The 18111-nt window shown below is 39.5% G+C and overlaps 1 protein-coding gene across 1 annotated transcript in view; it reads left to right on the top strand.

The window, feature by feature from the left end:
* Nucleotides 1-234: 234 nt before the first annotated feature.
* Nucleotides 235-18111, top strand: part of ube3d (ubiquitin protein ligase E3D) — a 28990-nt gene continuing 11113 nt past the window's right edge. The window contains exons 1-8 of the mRNA XM_023281148.3: nucleotides 235-512; nucleotides 5506-5717; nucleotides 6256-6346; nucleotides 9056-9278; nucleotides 9791-9863; nucleotides 9944-10022; nucleotides 10710-10818; nucleotides 12762-12928. Coding sequence (XP_023136916.2) covers nucleotides 424-512; nucleotides 5506-5717; nucleotides 6256-6346; nucleotides 9056-9278; nucleotides 9791-9863; nucleotides 9944-10022; nucleotides 10710-10818; nucleotides 12762-12928 — 1043 coding nt within the window. The 5' untranslated portion in view covers nucleotides 235-423. The remainder of the gene's footprint in view (nucleotides 513-5505; nucleotides 5718-6255; nucleotides 6347-9055; nucleotides 9279-9790; nucleotides 9864-9943; nucleotides 10023-10709; nucleotides 10819-12761; nucleotides 12929-18111) is intronic.

Genomic DNA, 18111 nt, shown 5'->3' with positions numbered 1-18111 from the left:
GCACAGAGTAGTGAAGGTTGTTTGAATATTAAGAATCATCTGATGTTAGCTGCATTTAGTATTTATCTGTGCATGCAAAAATATTTGAAAACCAAAAGCAGCATCCCAGTAGAATCATAAAGTGATGAGAGTAAAAGAAACTTGTGCTCATAATGAAGGTGAAGTGGGCATGTAAAAATAGGGTCGTTTAACACGCTTTTATTTTGAAATGTGAGAGCGGTTACCCTCTCTTACTAGAACAAACTTTACGCCAGTTGTGTGGTCACGCTGCAGACAAGTACACACGACATTCAGCTAGCTTAATCACACAGACATGACTTTATGTTTACTCTACTTTAGTGCTATATTGATAAACAAAGTCGCAGTAAGTTTTGTTTAGCGCCAGATTTCCGTTTCATTCTTCCTAAACATCCCGCTGTTGGAATGGCGGAAGAGATGCCAGCCGCGACACATGGAGCTGGAGTCTTCTTGGAGCTGAGGAAAAGGCTTCAGAGTGGACTTCTTATTGTCAGGTAAACATCTAGCAGAAAACTACAGCAGAAAACCACCCAGATAGCTTCATTTTGTTTGTCTCTGCTGGTTTACGGTCCATGCTAGGCTAGCTGGGAGCTTTGGCTAACTGAGCTTAAATGAAGTGATGCTGCAGCTTCATGTTTTCTGTTTTTTCAGCCACAAATTTACACATTCAAGTCCTACAGGATTCATATCAGTGCCAGAACTTGGATTATCGTGGATTCTTGTTTGCCTGGGGCTCCATATGGGTTCTGTAAAGCGTCTTGAGACAATTTGACCTGTATTTGGCGCTATGTTAAAAAAAAAAAAAAAAATGAATTGAATTTGCATTTTTGCGAAAAAAAATACCTGTCCAAAATGATTCATACTGACTGATCAGTGGCCTTTATTTGCAGTTAAACAGCTGCTAGCAACTTTTAAATTCTCCTCTGGGAGTTGGAAGTGCTCCTTTGTGATTTCAGGGTTTTGAAGTTGAAAGCCTTCCTTCAGACTTTACTTTGTACTTCCCTCCTTCTTGATTCATAATTCATGTCTCTGGCAGGTACACTTGATCATGTTTTTTATTAACAGTTTCTTGACTACTCTTGCTCTGTTTCGGAGCATGATGTTGCTGGAAGGTTCATTGTTCCTCCACAAACTGCCTGATGTTTTCCTTCAGGATTTTCACATGGTACTCTTCTCAAGATGCTTTTGACTTTGAGAAGTTTTCCTCCCCCACTGGTTAGAAAAACACCAACCATGGAGATGCTGTTGTTGAGCTCCAATACTTCTCTCTTGTGCCAAATGAAAGCCACGTCTCTGCCTCAAAATATCTAAATTGTCTTCTGACCACACATTTGGTGACTAAAAGCTTGCTTCTTCATCCAGGTGAGTTTTAGCAAAGTTTAGGCAAACTTTTGTGTGCATGTCTTGGATAAACTAAGCTCTTTGGTTGGTGTTGGTGGAGACCATGCTCAGATTCATCAGGATGGACTTGGTGATGATCCTTGGATTCCTCTTGGCCTCTCAGACTACCATTCTTGACACCATTTGGTCATTTTTGTCTTCCTTTTCACATTATTTACAGTGTGAAACACCTTCTAATTTTTCATGAGTCTTTACTCTGTGGCTACTTGAAGTCACCTGGGTATTAGGACCTTTTAGTCTTTCCCCATCTTTTGAGAGACAACATCACACAACTCTCTCTTAGTAACGAATAGGGATGGGACGAGATCAAAATGTCACGAGAATTCCCGTGCACGCCTTCCACGAGATTGTAGTTTAAGTAACAGTCCTTTAGTATTTATTTTATCTTGGCCTGTTCAATATACTACTGCTGACTTATGCAATGACACCCCCCACCACTAAGGGGCAACAGTGCGCAATGAGTGCGCGGGTTGTTTTGATACGTGTGTGCCGGTGTGTGCACAGACGTGCTGCAGTCGAGACAGATCTACAGACAGAACCGCCAGAAATGCAATGGAGTAGGAAGGACAAATCCAGGATCCATCCCCAACTTTTAAATCTCCAGTGTGGCAACACTTTGGTTTTCCGGTGGAAGAAAAAGATGGTAAAATATCCGCAAACAAGACACAAACCGTTTGTAAACACTGCAAAAAGATGTTGCCATATACAGGAGCTAACACGAGCTGTATGCAAAGACATTTACAGAACTACCACAAAAGCCTGAACCTGACCACGCCACCAAAAACAACCTCGAAACAACAACAGATTAGTATTTATTTATTTTTTGAGTTATCCACAAATGTTTGCACATTTTGTTTTGCACTTTAAAAAGAAAGCACTTTTAGTTTGTTAACCTTCTCAGCTAAAAAACAATTTTATTGCACAGAGAATTACACTCCTGTTTGTTAAGAGCTGATATTTAGAGTTAAATTTGTTAATGACGCTGCAGTCTGCTTAATAAAAAGAAAATATATTGTGAAAAATAGGTTTCATGTATTATTAAAAACGGTAGTTAAAATCTCGTCTCGATCTGGTGAACTCAATCTCGTGAGATGTCTCGTCTCGTGGAAATTGTGTCTCGTCCCACCCCTAGTAACGAACCTTAATAAAATGCTCATTAATCTCTCTGGTTTCAGCCATGACTGTGACTGACTATAGAAATAATGCGAGAGCTGTTCTAACTTCTCAGTTATAGCACATTAGAATGCAGAAAAATGACCACAGCTGTTTCAGATGGGGGTCTGCGCAGTGGCTCGGTGGTTAGTGCTCTCACCTCAGTTAGAAGATCCCAGGTTAGTGTCCCAGCCTGGGATCTTTCTGCATGGAGTCTCCATGTTCTTCCTGTACATGTGTGGGTTTTCTCCAGGTTCTCCAGCTTCCTCCCACAGTCCAGAAACATGCTGAGGTTAATTAGTGATTCTAAATTGTCTGTAGGTGTGAATGTGATTGTTTGTGTCTGTGTGTAGCCCTGTGATAGACTGGCTGGTAATGAGGATTCAGTGGATGAAGGACGGATGATATAGAAGGCTGCATATTCTTAAAAATTTTGCAGTAATTTCAGGGCATATTGTTAATTTTGGACATGGCATTTTTAGTAAGAATGTATTTTTTAAAACATACAGATAACTAATTTCTAACTAAATGTTTTCCAGTCTTTTGTCACTTGTTTGTGTCATTTCCAACCATAACAAACTTATTCTGTGTCTTATAGCTGTTCATGTGACAGAATCAATTTCATTATTTGCTTGCATCTATGTTAAATTCCAAAAAATGTGTACTGTAAGAAGCGTATACTCTTGTACTTTGATTATTCTGCTTGAGCTATAAACAAAAGTGTGCTGTGTTTCTATACTGCAGTCATTGAGGATCTACTCTTAGGAGACCTCTGAAGCTCTCTGACAATTAGGAGACTGCAAACAGGAGAAAAAGGACAAATTATTATTTATTGTCCACTATTGTCCCAATTTAAACTCGTAAAAGTTTTATAAATATGGGCCCTTAGCGATTCTTATTAAAGTGCATGTAGTACACCTGAAATATCACTAGATGGAGATAATGAGATTTGGAATGCAGCTGAATGAGTCCTGGTTCTTTGCTCTCTCTGCAAATGGGCTGAATTTAGAGTGAAAAGGAAACTTTGTGCATTTGTATAACTACATTTTGCATAGCTGTACAGTCATAAAACCACTCAGAATAAGACCATAAACTGCACAGTTCTGTAAGAAGTTTGTTTCCTCTTCATTGTTTCTGTCAACTAATGGTCTTAATAAACTCAGTCACTTCTTATTATTATTCAACAGCGTCCTTTAGCAGAGACAGCAGATTCCAGTTGGAGGTGGATTTGGTGTTAATGTATGCTGCAGTGTTATTTGTAGTAGTTCTTTATTGTATTATTTGATATTTACAGGTTTCCACTGAAAGTATCTGTTACAGAAAACAATTGATTGTGTTTTGCAGCCGCTCATTAATCACTGTGCTGCATGAGACTTTGGATAAATATAGATTCTCCTGAATTCATGTGTTTTTAGGCAACTTTGTACAGAATGATTTCAAGTTTTGAGGAATTTGGCTGCTTGATTCACTTCTTGTGCACTGTGTGTCAAACACAGAGTACAAACTGATGCAGTGACTGGTTGAGAGAAGATCTATCAGCAGCTGTTTTGCTTTATTTTATCTGGGAAACTGTGATGATTTTTTTTAGATACCTAGTGTTTGTTCAAGTAAAAAAAGTGCAGAATTTTTCGGTAAATGAATCAGCGGAGTAGTTATCATCAACATAATTGTTAGTTGCAGCCCTAGTTATGACCGTACACTGTAAATAAAGATGGATGACTCCTCTGTGAGGTTACCCAGAGGTTTCCTGAAGAGGTTTTGAAGCTCAGTCTGGTGGCAGATATCTCTGGGTCATGGACTGTGAATGTACCTACTTGTCACTAAGTGGCAATGTTTAATTTTATTTGAACTATAAGCCTTGATACAACTTAAACAGGTGAGTTCTGTAAGAATTCACTCTCTGTACAGATGTCATGAATGAGGAAATTAGCTAAACAGACCAAAACTATGTCTTGTACTAGACTGTAAGCATTTATTTCTGCTGTAAAGTTGGACATTTTAACATGGCCATCCATGAAGATAGACTTGAATTAGAACCAGCCTCAATCAGCCCTTTGAGGAACTGCTGTTTTTGGCACTTGCATGTTGGCTTCATTTTTCATCTCTGAAGATTGCAGCTTCAATACATTTCTGAATTCACTCACTCCGAGCAGCCTTGGAACCAAAGAATTCATCTTGAATGATCTTTGTGTTAGTATTGTGGGTATTCTAAATTTGAATTTTGGGCTGAATGATGTACACTACCGTTCAAAAGTCTGAGGTTACTTAGAAAGGTCCTTATTTTTGAAAGAAAAACATTTTTTTTTAGTGAAGATAACATTAAACAAATGATAAATCCAGTGTAGACATAGTTAATGTGGTAAATGACTATTCTAGCCGGGGGTACAGAGGAACATTTCCAGCAACCATCACTCCTGTGTTCTAATGCTACATTGTGTTAGCTAATGGTGTTGAAAGGCTCATTGATGATTAGAAAACCCTTGTGCAGTTATGTTAGTACATGGATAAAAGTGGGAGTTTTCATGGAAAACATGGAATTGTCTGGGTGACCACAAACTTTTGAACAGTAGTGTATATTATAGTCTTTGACTCAACATAGTGTTTATCTAAGATGTTGCCCACAGCTACTGTAGATTTTTTTTTAATTTATTATTCTGCTCCTCAAATAGTTGTTTTTTCTTGAAGAATACCCATATTTTTTGCCACTGCACCACAGACATTTCGTTCACACATATAGATCAGAAAAGCAGCAAATCCCCACATTGCAGATGCAGGAACCACCAATTGTTTGACACTTGCTTTTTACTTATAGAGATTATTAGTTATTAGAGGTTTCTAATTATGTTTTTTGCAGCGCTACTAAAGTGATGGATGCACTGAGATAATTACAGGCCTTGTGTTTATTATTTTAAACATGCTTTATCTGGTCTCCAGGAGAGATGTGGCTGGAAGTCCACCTGATGTGGTTGTGTCAGGCGGAGATTCTTGTCTAAACGTTCGGACTCCCAGAGGTGAACTGAGCCTGACTTTGCCAGCAGGAGTCACCTTGGAGCAGGGATCCTGCATTCAGACGCCTGCGGGGGAATCCAGTGAAGACGAGCTGCACTTCAGACTGCGTATAAATATTGGGCGAGGCACAGCTGAAGGTAACATACTGGACGGCTTACTGTACAGAAACACATCCAGACACGTGCTGCCTCCCTCTGGGCTGCTACACTCTTCTGTGCCAAGACAAGAACAAAGTCTTTTGGTAGCTATTTAGAGCTTACTGTCTATTCTGAATTAATTGGACTGAGTCACTTGGTCATCTGAGACAAGTAAGGTGTAAATTTTGCTCTCAGGATCCTCAACGGCCCACAAGCAACTAATCATCAGCGCTGAGAAAACTCCCTTTAAGTGGTTTGAACTGACTTCATCTAAAGTGCACCCCAGAGTCATTGCATAACATCCCCAAACTCCATCTTTTGGCATTTCCAGAGATTGTTTGTTTCACTGCCGTCATAACAGAAAGTTACAGCTAAGGACGGTCAGTGACAGTCCAATCAAAACCAGATTGATTGCTTGCTCTCTAGCCGAGCCACCTTCGCCACCCTGTATTTTATCGATTTTGTGCTCAGTAGTAGAAGGTTACCACCCTTTCACCAAATCTGCCTCATTTGTTTGTTTGCCTTTGGCCCTCCACAGAGGCTCCTGACAGCGGGATGGAGACACTCCGGGCAAAAGAGACTTATTGCTTCTCCTGCCAGGGCTGCATGACCAGGCTGCTGCAGGACAGGTGAGGAGCAGACGGGACGAGGAAGAGCGTTTTTATTTACACCCTCCTCCGCAGGAAGAGAAGCGACTGTTTATTGATGGTGTGACCCAGTGATTGTCTGGGAAAGAAAAATTGATGGTTGGAGCCTCAGCGGAGTCCACAGTTGTCAGCCTGACTGGGTGAGAGTTATAGAGCCTGTGTGACGTAAAGGTCTGCGCGACTCATTAAAAAACAATTGCGTTTCTTACCTTGAGGTGGGTTGGCAGGACAGCAGTATTGTTCTTACCGCCTTGTAGCTTTCTCTGGTCAGCAATGTGACATACTGAAAATTGCAGGAGCTGCATTATGGAGACCCTCGCCCTCCAGCTATGTTTCCTCACGGTAACCCACTAAACGCTGCCAGAAACTTATTTTTACTTTCAACAAGGTCTTGGAGACAGACAAACATCAGGAGAAGTGCTGGCAGCGAGGGAAAAACAATCTTATTTCAACAACATTCTGCATCATTCTGCTTTTTACCAGAGTGCTCATAGTTATTAGTGGTAACAGTGACTGCAGTCAGCATGAAGTGATCTTTGAAAGAGCTCTTTGTATCACCTAAAAAACACCCTAAATGCTCTACTGGAATAAAATACAAGCCAAATGTTGTATTAAAACTGCACTAACATGTTTTGGTTTTTATTATTAATGACAGATCAAACGACTTTGGCAATGTGTGATGATCCCGCAGAAAACTGTCATGCTGCTCTGTACTTCCCCTCAGCTGCAAGGAATGTTTGAGTATCTTTTAGCTCTTTGTTTTGCTTTTGGAGCCCAAAACTCTACAGTTGGGCTTCAGTCTCATGGCTCACACCTGGTAGCTGCAGCATCAGTCACAGTTAGTGAACAAAGGGAAGTTTTTAGCAGCTTCAGAGCCAGATTATGTAAGGAAGCCAAATCAGAGTGAATATTCCATTAATGAGGTGGTCAGAAAAACGGCGTTAAATGACTCTTTAAAGTCATGATTCTCTAATGAATTCTTTATGTAACAGTTTTGATGCAAGGAATGGAACTGTGACTTGCTTAAATTTGGTCTACAAAACTGGCTTTTAGTGAATTACAGAAACAGGAATTTTATATATATGTATCGATCAGGCGTAACATTATGACCACTGACAGGTGAAGAGAATAACATCGATCATCTTGTTATAATGCATTATTCTGCTGGAAAACCTTGAGTCCTGACATTCCTGTGGATGTTTGACATGCACCACCCACCTAAACATTGCAGATCAAGCAACCCCCCACCCCTCACCCCCATCCTTGATGCCAGTTGCCCCCCTCAGCAGGTCAATACACCCCGACACACCGCAAAAACTGCTCAGGGATGGTCCAACACGACAGAGCTAAGCTGTTCACCCGGATTCCTCCCTCCCCAGATCCAGATCTTTGTTGAGCATCTGTGGGATGTTCTAGGATCAGCCTGATCTAGGTAGGTCCCACCATGCAACCCACAGGATCCACAGAATTCACTGCCACCATCCCAGTGCTACAGGACATCCCCAGAGGTCCAGGTTCCATGAACCACTGGATCAGAGGAGTTTTAGCAGCATAAAGGACACCAATACAATATTAGGCAGGTGGTCATCATGTAATGCCTGATCGGTGTGTGTATATATACACTAACCGTCCAAAAAAAAAAGTCGCACACTAATATTTCATTGGACCACCTTTAGCTCTGAGAACGACACACATATATATTCAGGTAGTCAGCTGACCTCATTCTTTGGGAACATAACGTTGCTGAACCTGACCAACCCCAGATCATAACCCTAACCCCCACAGGCTGGTAGATACTAGACATGATGAATGAATCACTTCATCTGCCTCTCTTCTTACCCTGATACCCCCATCAATCTGGAACAGGATAAATCTGGACTCACCAGATCACATGATCTTCTTTCATTGCTCCAGAGTCCAATCTTTATGCTTTGCAGCAAATTAAATTATTTTTTTCTGATTAGTCTCACTGATCAGTGGTTTTCTTAGAGCTGCAGCTGTTTAGTCCCAATTCCTTGAGTTCCCTTCGCATTGGGCATGTGGAAATGCTGTTACTTTCACTATTAACCGTAGCTGTGAGTTCAACTGTTGATTTCCTACGATCATCTAAGAGTTTGTTCTGACCACATTTCTTCCTCCAAGATGATGGTTCTCCACTATCCTTCAGGTTTTAATAATGCGTTGGACGGTTCTTATCCTGATTTTAGTAGTTTCATCTCCTCAGTTGTGTTCTTTGCTTGATGCAGGGCAATAATTTGACCCTTCTGAGACAGATGAACATCCTTTCCATAACCACAGGATTTGTCTTCCAACATGGTTGTTTCAGAAATGAGAAGCTCCTCACTGCATCAGCTAGAGTTAAATAAGTTGTTGCAGCTGAAACATATTCATCACTGCAGTAATTCTCCAATGGAAGCATCTTATCTATTTGCTTAGTTAAATCCAGGTGGTGACTTTTTTTTTGGACAGGCAGCATGTCTATGGAATGACCTCCCTGTTCCCACCTTCGTATTTTGTCCAGTTTTTCTCTCCTGTATTGCAGTTTCCTCGTCCCTCAGAGAACTCTGTGCTAATTGAGAGATAACTCCTGTCACTGCAACACCAGCCAGTTAATACTGTTTGTAAATATCACTGGACAATAATAGAGAGAAACACTGTAATTGCTTTTTTCTCATTTTCCCTCTTCCTCAGAATGTTTAAGCGAGTTCTTCCTCTCCCTAACGGCAATTGGAACGCCATCGTGGACGACTGGTGCTGCCACCCGGATCCGTTCGCTAACAAGAAGCTGCTGCCCCGAGCAGAGGACTGTTTACTGGGTGACACCTTCGTCCTCTTAGTCCGAGATGGCAGCTGTGAACAGACTCTGACCGAGGAAGTGAGTCCTGTTGGCACAGAGGACGGACAAGATCCAAAGGTGACTGAGCTGCAAAGGAACACAATAGTTAATTTCTTTATTCTCGGCAGAAAGCCTCTCTGTCAGAGCTGGTTTTCTGGTTGCTGTTTATTCCTATCAAATACAGGCTTCATAGTCAAGATTTTTTTTTGATAAAATGCAGAAATTGGACTCATTGCTGTATCATACAGTGTACTCACCCACACACACACTCTCTCCTCAGACGGCTGCATCAGTGAAGTCGAACTATAGCGCTCTGTAGATGAGGATTGATCTCCCTTTTCTTCCATTAGTCATTCTCCACACGAGGAGAACTCTTTGCATGACTGAAACTGAGAGCAATAGAAAGAGAAGCAAATAGAAAGAGCAGCAAAACAATCTGCCTGCTATATAACTTTCGCTGTGTCTTCCCCCTCGTCTATCTGCCAGCTCGGTTATAGCGGCTATTGATTATGGTTTTAAAACAGCCGAAGATAAAGATGGGTTGTATTTTGTGGAGATCGATTTTTGTTTTATTCCTCTAATGTGTACAGAAAGCCTGCCGCCGACTGGCACTGATCTCTTGTGCGAGTTGTTCTTCAGTGCTGGGAGAGGCTGTCACAAAAGGTACAAAGTGTTCTACAGATTTATAGAAATGAAGAGCGTTTTAATAGCGCATATGAGAATGTCCCTGTTGTGTCTTACAGAGACCCTGAAACTGTACATCACACAGGTGGTGGTGGAGCCTGTCATGGGAGACAGAAAACCAGAAGCTTCACTCAACAGGCAGGCTTTTATACAAACTATTTTATTTAAAACTGTATTTTAAATAGGTTCTGTCATTGGTTAATAGATAAACTGTCTGTTATATGCAGGTAATGTAGGAGAAATAAGCCACACAGTTTTCCTATGTTAATCATCTGGACTGCTGTCCTATATTTTTAGTTCTGCACAATAAAATCAGTCCAGGGACTATAAATCAGTTCAGGTTCATTTGTATGTTTGTCTCAAATATCTGACATGCTGCTGATTGGATTTTGCTGAAACTTGGGGGAATGAGGCATATCAGCACCGTGTCCAGGCTTTTTCACTAATAATTCCGATGTTACAAATGTAGGTCTGAATAAACATTTTAATAACCACATCTGCTACTGTGCAGTTGTGAATATTTTAAAAATGTGCACATGAGCATCTGTGTCTCACAGTTTTTCATTGTTTTGTTGTTTATTTTTCCACAAAACACATTTATGTTTTCCCTCGCTATGTGACTCATGTTATCATTAAAAAGTTTTTGCTAAATGTTATTCATCATAACTTGGAGTTTTTGGTGAGCAGGAAATGTCACTTTGCCAAAAGCCATAGTCCGCCCCAATCTGTTTCACTCGGCATTAAAAGTAGATGACATGACTGACAGTTGGCATGTTTTTCAAAGACAGAACATGTAAATGAATGGAATTTGTGTCTTTTGGACAGATCTCTCTTCCTGGAGAGGACAGTAGCAGCCAGGCTGCTGGAGCTGTCCAACTCACTGAGCACCTTCCACTTCTCAGTTCAGACTCCTGATGGGAAAAACTTCTTACTGGTAAGAACCACCCACTGTAATCAGTGATATAAATGACATTTTATTAAAATTAGAGCACTCTATTGTTTGAGAAATGGACACAGATTGATTCGACAGGCTGTTAAAGAGTCAAGAAAAGCCGATTGACTGTGATTTGAGAGTTGTTGAGCTCGTTGCCAGGCTTTTAGCTTTATTTAAATCAGCTACAAGTAGATTATTAGTGTGGCCCACTTTGAAACCACAGTAACACACCACTGCACTACGGAGAGACTGCAATTACCCTGTAAGTTATTTTGGGCACCAGAATTTGTCCATTTTATAGCGCAGCTTTATGTAGCTGCAGTAGTGTTTGTCAACAGTAGCTTTTTTCCATGTGACTGATACACACACACACCATGCATGACTGGTCTGACCTTGTGGATGGATTTCTTATTAAAATATAATTTTACCAGCAGTTTAAACTCGTGACCATCTGCACAACAAAAATGTCCCAGAGGTATTCCAGTTTTACAGCTGTGTTGCTGGCAGACTTTAAACTATGCGACACACAGAAACTCACTATAGCAATAACAATAGAATTTATGTTGTGTGAAATTAGACCACAGATTCCATATGAGAAAAAAAATATTCCTTTATTATTTATTTAAAACAAGTCATAAAATCAGAAATGTATTTAATAGCAATTTTCATAAAATTAGGATGGAAGCATAAAACAAAATGATGTCAAGCATATGACTGCAGATAATATTGGTCTACAGATATTTTCCCGTTCAAAATTTGGAGTCACCCAGTGAATTCCATGTCTTCCATGAAAACTCTCACTTTTATTCATGTGCTAACATAACCGCACAAGGGTTTTCTAATCATCAATTAGCCTTTCAACACCATTAGCTAACACAATGTAGCATTAGAACACAGGAGTGATGGTTGCTGGAAATGTTCCTCAGTACCCCTATGGAGATATTCCATTAAAAATCAGCCGTTTCCACAAACTCACAGAGGTGGAAGGAATATGGATGGAAAACCTTGACGAGATACTATATCACTCTGTTTCAAAAAACACTCCATGATGGAGCTATCTGTAGGAGAAAGTGTGGAGAGACAGGTGCATTTTCATATTCTCTGGGACTGGCCACTTACTAGACAGTATTGGAATGATGTTCATGGAGTACTGCAAGACATTTTTAAATGTGTAATTCCTTTCGGAATAAAAACTGTTTACTTTGGATGTTTCCCACAGGAATGGAGAAAAAAAGATAAATATCTATTAAATGTTTTGTTGGTTGCAAGTAAGAAATCTATAACTGATAAATGGCTATTGCAGGATATTCCCACCATGTCAGCGTGATGGGATGTAGCACTGGATATTTATGAAATGGAAGAGATGACAGCATTTATAAATCAAAAACAAGACTGGTTTGTAGCATGTTGGGAAAAATGGGTTGTGCATATAAAAATTAGAAAGCCTTATTTAGTTTTGAATCTGAAAATTAAATTTAAAGACAATGTAATGTTCACTCCCTAATGTTCTAACGATGTTCACGTTTTTGTTTGTTTATTTATTTTTTTGATAAAAAATTGTTTTCTGAAAAAAGAACAATGATAATATTTTGCATGTGCTGGCACATGTGAATTGTACCCATCACTAACAACTGTTAAAACTCATAAAGAAATAAAAAATAAATCAATTAAAAAATCAGCTGTTTCTAGCTAGAATAGTCATTTACCACATTAACAATGTCTACATTGTATTTCTGATTATTTAATGTTATCTTCAGAAAGAAAAATGCTTTTCTTCATAAATATAAGGACATTTCTAAGTGACCCCAAACTTTTGTGAATATTTATTGAGCTTCCCCCCAGCGTGCACTAGTGGACAGCTGCATAGAGTTTACACATGATGCCGTGTGATTCTTTGCTCGAGTGTGTTTCAAGTGTTAGGGACCTGTCTGCTCCTCCTGCAGCTCTGGCTGCTGAACAGTGACTCCATCACAGTGTCAGTCCCAGAGGCGTGTTTTGGGGTTGAGAGGTCCATCAGCTCCCCGGATCTTCACAGTCCATCACCCAGAGCTGCCAGAGCCCTGAAACTTCTTTACATCTCGTGCTCCGATGCAGACCTCCAGCAGAGAGAGTAAGTGAGGACACTTAGCATATCCTCACCCCCTCCTTCTATCTTTGTTTTCCTCTTCTTCATCTTCTTCCTCTTATCCTTTTATCTTTCCTCTCAATCACCACCTGTCTCAGCTCACTACCAGGGATGAAAGACTACTTTGTTGGTGAGCAGATTTTAGGTCTTAATAGAACACTTGGGTCCCTGCTCAGACATAATTGTCTATTATTTTGAGAATTAGTTGGCAGCAAACGCTGTCATCAAAGTTGTCAGTTGCATAAGCTGCATTGCACATACAGGGGAGGTTGTTTTGACTGGAGCGAGGTTCCGTGTATCTTGCTGTGATGCATTAGAGAGGTGTAGGTGGATGTGCTGCATGTGGTTCTCTGTGTTCAGTACAGCAGCACCCCACTGGAAGAGCTTTCCACCCTCATTATTTTCAACTGAATCAGCACTCAGCATTTTTCTCTCCTCCTCCTCCTCGTCTTTCCTTCGGCCGGGAGGAGTGAAATCAGGAGAGGCGTTGTTGTTTCTAGCATTTTGACAAGCCCCCCGGCTGACTGACGGAGAAAGGGTAATTAGAGGCAAAACTCATACAAAAGGAAAGGAGGGCTAGTGTTCTCAGTCAAAGTGGTAAGAGTGCAGTTGAATGATATTCTACACTGTATGAGAACTCTTTCACCATAGGTACATGTGGGGTACCAAGTAAGATGTTTTTCTGCTAAAACAAGCTATGACAGCAACTTTTCACTGGAGCGCTGCTGTTTTTGTGAAACCTGAATAACAATTAGCCTCTGAATTCCATTTTTTTTTTATTGTATCAGTCATTTCATACCATAGAGGCAATGTTACCCCTGCTAGGAATGAAGTAATAATATCTGCTGTTCCACATTTTGTTTTAGCCGTTCTGTATGGATACCTGTTTTTGCGTGTTATAAAACACCATAGGTGATATATAGGTTCATATTTACATTTACATTGTTGTTGTCAGAGCAGATCTGGCTATCTTTTCAAAATCACATCCTGTCTTTATGCACTCTGCTGTGTTTTGCCTTCTTCAGCCTGCTAGTGTGGCATCACTGCTTTGCCACAGCTGAACTCTGCAATATAATGTGAAAAATTCTTGTGTTGCACCAATGATTCAGCCTGTTGTGACATCCTGGAAACTCTGTAACAAAGTTTTCAGATTGCATCACCTCTTAATAATTGCAATATTTCTAAGTTGACGAGTAGAGTAATGCATCTTTTGAGCAACCAAATAGACAAACTTTGAAAGCCCACAAAAAGCTCATCATCAGTCGTGAGAGAGCTCCGTTTAAGTGGTACTAAACTGGGACTTCTAATTAGTCCATCTGCATGAATGTAAGTTTAAAACGGCCTGTGAAGACTAGAACTTTCTCAGTTTTGAACCTATGGGCTGTTGTGTGTCTGCATGTCTGTATCATGGCCGCACATGGAAAAAAAATTTGCCAGAGGAATTTTAAAATCTGATTGTGCAGCTTCACAAAGATGGAAAAGGATACCGAAGAGTGGGGAACGATTCATTGTACCAATAATCAGAGCTGCAGTGACCGTCCTCCTGCATTACAGATAGTGCACTGATTTCTCAGTTTATCTCTGATAAACAGATGGGCTTTAGTATTGGCATTGTGGTTATGGATGGGAATTGGAGTTTCTGTGGCAGATAAGATAATATGGGGGCTATTTTTATACGTGAACCTCTTTAGATAGCAAGAAAGAACAATATTGCATGCTCATGGGTACTAAACAGCAAGAGTAAGCCTTGTTAAAAGATCAAAAGAAGCCTGATGAAAAGATGGGAGCACATTCTTTGGTCGGATGAGACCAGGATAAATCTTTTTGCTTGACATGGAATTCAGAGTTTTTGGCATGAACCTGGTCAAGATTACCACAGTAAATGCATGGTCCTGACACAGGAGCATGGAGATACGAGTGAGAAGACATGGGGCTACAAGCGATGGGGAGATTATATTCAAAGATGCCACCTTCAGTGACAGTGGATATATAAAAATAATGGCCAACAACTCCCAGTCTACAAAAGTTTGGCAAAGAAGCAATATTCCAGACAACAGCAGCTTCCAAACAACAAAAAAGATTCGTACCAAGACTGACACTAACACTGAAGGTTCATATATACTCTAAAAGACATGCTCTACAATACTATAAACCAAAAAACTTAATACTAGATACTTAATAGATACTTAATTTGAACACAAAGTCAATATACAGTATTTACACATTTCAAGGTACAGTTATTTAAAATAATATCCTAGATGCTGAGGAGAATTAAAACTGTCAATAGAAATAAAGCTTGAGATGCGAAATATTGACAAAATAAAAGATTGAGTTCCTCTTGTAGGGTCTTTATTTTTAATCCAGTAAACTGTTTGTTTTTAACTTACCACAAGAGCAAATATCCTACTGTTCAAATTAGGAGTTACAGTTTGAATTTGACATTTAAAGAATATGGCACAAGGGTTGTATCATATTTACAAACTAGGTGCCCACATTTAGAAGGTTACACCTGTTTTTTCAATGTGTCACGCATTTAATTAAGATTTAAGTCAGTAGAATTTGTTTAAATGTAAATTAAATGAGATGTAAATGAAAAGAGAGAGCAAAACTTAATCAGTATGTGGCTAATAAAAACATAAACATTTTGATTAGGATTCACGTTCCCATGATATCTACTGAGCAAGACATATAGATAAACATGTCATTGCTCCCAGGTGGAGGAATAACTATCAAACATATCTTTAAATGAGAAAGCCCATATCAGTATGTCTAATTTATCACTCGTTCCTTAATTGTTATTTGCTGCTCAGTGTTTAAACCTACAATACGCATCCCAAAGTCCTCGACAGTTACAAAACAAGCTTCACATTAGAGTCTTCATTGGTTCACTTTATAGCAGCTGCTTTTTTGAACTGTTTCAGACTTTTTTCTGAACTCTGGCAAAGCTAAATGCTGGTGTTACTCACACTTCCATTTCCCCTTAAATAATTTACCATTCATCCTTCATCACTCATCTCTGACATTTTTAAATTAAATGTTATGCCTGGGGAGCTGAATTCCTACGATGATGGCCTCTTATTGGGGATACAGTCGGTTACAGTTGACTGCGACCAGAGGTTGCAGTATGCGTTGTTCAAACTGGCAGTAATTGGCTGGAGAATCAGTGAGCCAGTGCCTAAGTGGATTATGCTTGTCACTAATGGCAGTGACTTGATTACGGGTTGAGTGAAAGTCGGAGGCACCATCACAGTCCAGTACAGTGGGAAACAGTAGGTCACATAGACGTGGAAACTAAGACGAAAGGAAATCATAAGCACAACTTGTTTTTCATAGGATTAATTTTAATATACTGTATGATTATTGATAGATATTATGATTGACATGATATGATTGCAATTAACTACATTTTCAAGTACGAACATTTATGTTGCTTGCTGATTTGAGATCTTAACTGCATTTGCTACAATTCAACCGAACTGAGAATATGCAATACCGTTCAAAAGCTTGGGGTCACAAATTTCCTTATTTTTGAAAGAACAGCAGTTTTTTTTCAATGAAGATAACAATAATTTCATCATACATCCAGTGTAGACATTGTTAATGTGGTAAATGACTACTGTAGCTGAAAACAGCTGATTTTTAATGGAATATCTCCATAGGGGTACAGAGGAACATTTCCAGCAACCATCACTCCTGTGTTCTAATGCTACATTGTGTTAGATAATGATGTTGAAAGGCTCATTGATGACTAGAAAACCCTTGTGCAATTATGTTAGCACATGAATAAAACTGTAAGTTTTCATGGAAAACATGAAATTGTCTGGGTGACCCCAAACTTTTGAACAGTAGTGTATCTGTAGGCTAATATTATCAGATTTTATTGACCTATTACAGATATATATATATAGGTGTGTATTTGGTCAGTGTCGATATGTTGTTGCTGTCATTCGATCTATTTTACTGGATAATGTGCAAAAAACAAAAATAAATTGTACAGTTTGTCCAGTGGAGCAGCGCCGACTGCATTGTTTACTCTCACAGCACATGTAGCAGAGGAGACAGTGGTGCGGAGTAGAGCTGTGTCTTTATCATAAGTTGCTAACTCGTGTAAAAGTCATTCTTGAAAAATTAATAAACAGTGAGCCCATCATTTTCCAAATTTCAACTTTTCAATTTAACACTAACATACTATATGCACACTACCAGTCAAAAGTTTAGACACACCTTCTCATTCAATGCTTTTTATTTATTTGTATTATTTTCTACATTCTAGATTAATACCAAAGATTAAAACTTTTTTGTTTACAACATAATTCCATAAGTATTCTTTTATAGTTTTGATGTCTTCAATATTAATCTACAATGTAGAAAATATTTAAATAAAACCTCTGAATTAAAATGTGTGTCCAAACTTTTGACTGGTAGTGTATGTAAATGCACAATGTAGGGGTGTAATAGTACACAAAAATCACAGCTCAGTACAAATCTCAATTCCGAGGTTGACGTTCAGTACGTTTTTGGAACAGTCTAACTAACTAACTGGCTGTCACAAAAACATTCCACACATGCAGAGGCTGCGTTAATTCAGTTCACATGCATCCACCTCTAATACAATATATACAGGACCAATATCAGCTCATGTAATGTCTGAATCTGTGCTCCCTAAGAATCAGTATCGGCCTTACAAACCTGTGGTTGGTCAGCCTCTAACAGAGACACCGATCTTGAGTTGCTAATAACAAATTCTCTCAATTGATAAACATATCCTTTGGTGCAGCAGTGGTGTTTTTGTTGTGTGGCGTGTTAAGAATGACTACTGAAACTTTGCCAAGACTTTATGCTCTCAGGAGCTGAACAGATGGTGAAATGTCACCCAAACAAACTGGATCAGCTCCTCACATTGACAGAGCATCAATCTTCTCCCAGTCTTTCAATCACTCTTCCTTTTCTCGTTTCAGTCCCCTCTTCCTTTTGTGTCTCTCACACAGACACACAGACATACAATATATTGGTTCACAGGCACACTCTCGCTATCAATCCACTCCCATGTATCCCTAGTTATCTATTTCAGTTTACACTTTAAAACCACTTAATTAAAATGTCAGAGCAAACGCTCTAACTTGAGATTTACAGCAGCTATTCTGGGCATCATCTTCGTTGTATAATGC

This window comes from Amphiprion ocellaris, chromosome 9 (assembly GCF_022539595.1).
Source record: "Amphiprion ocellaris isolate individual 3 ecotype Okinawa chromosome 9, ASM2253959v1, whole genome shotgun sequence".
NCBI lineage: Eukaryota > Metazoa > Chordata > Actinopteri > Pomacentridae > Amphiprion > Amphiprion ocellaris.
The sequence above is the reverse complement of the archived record's forward strand: the minus strand, read 5'-3'. Positions and strand labels throughout refer to the sequence as shown.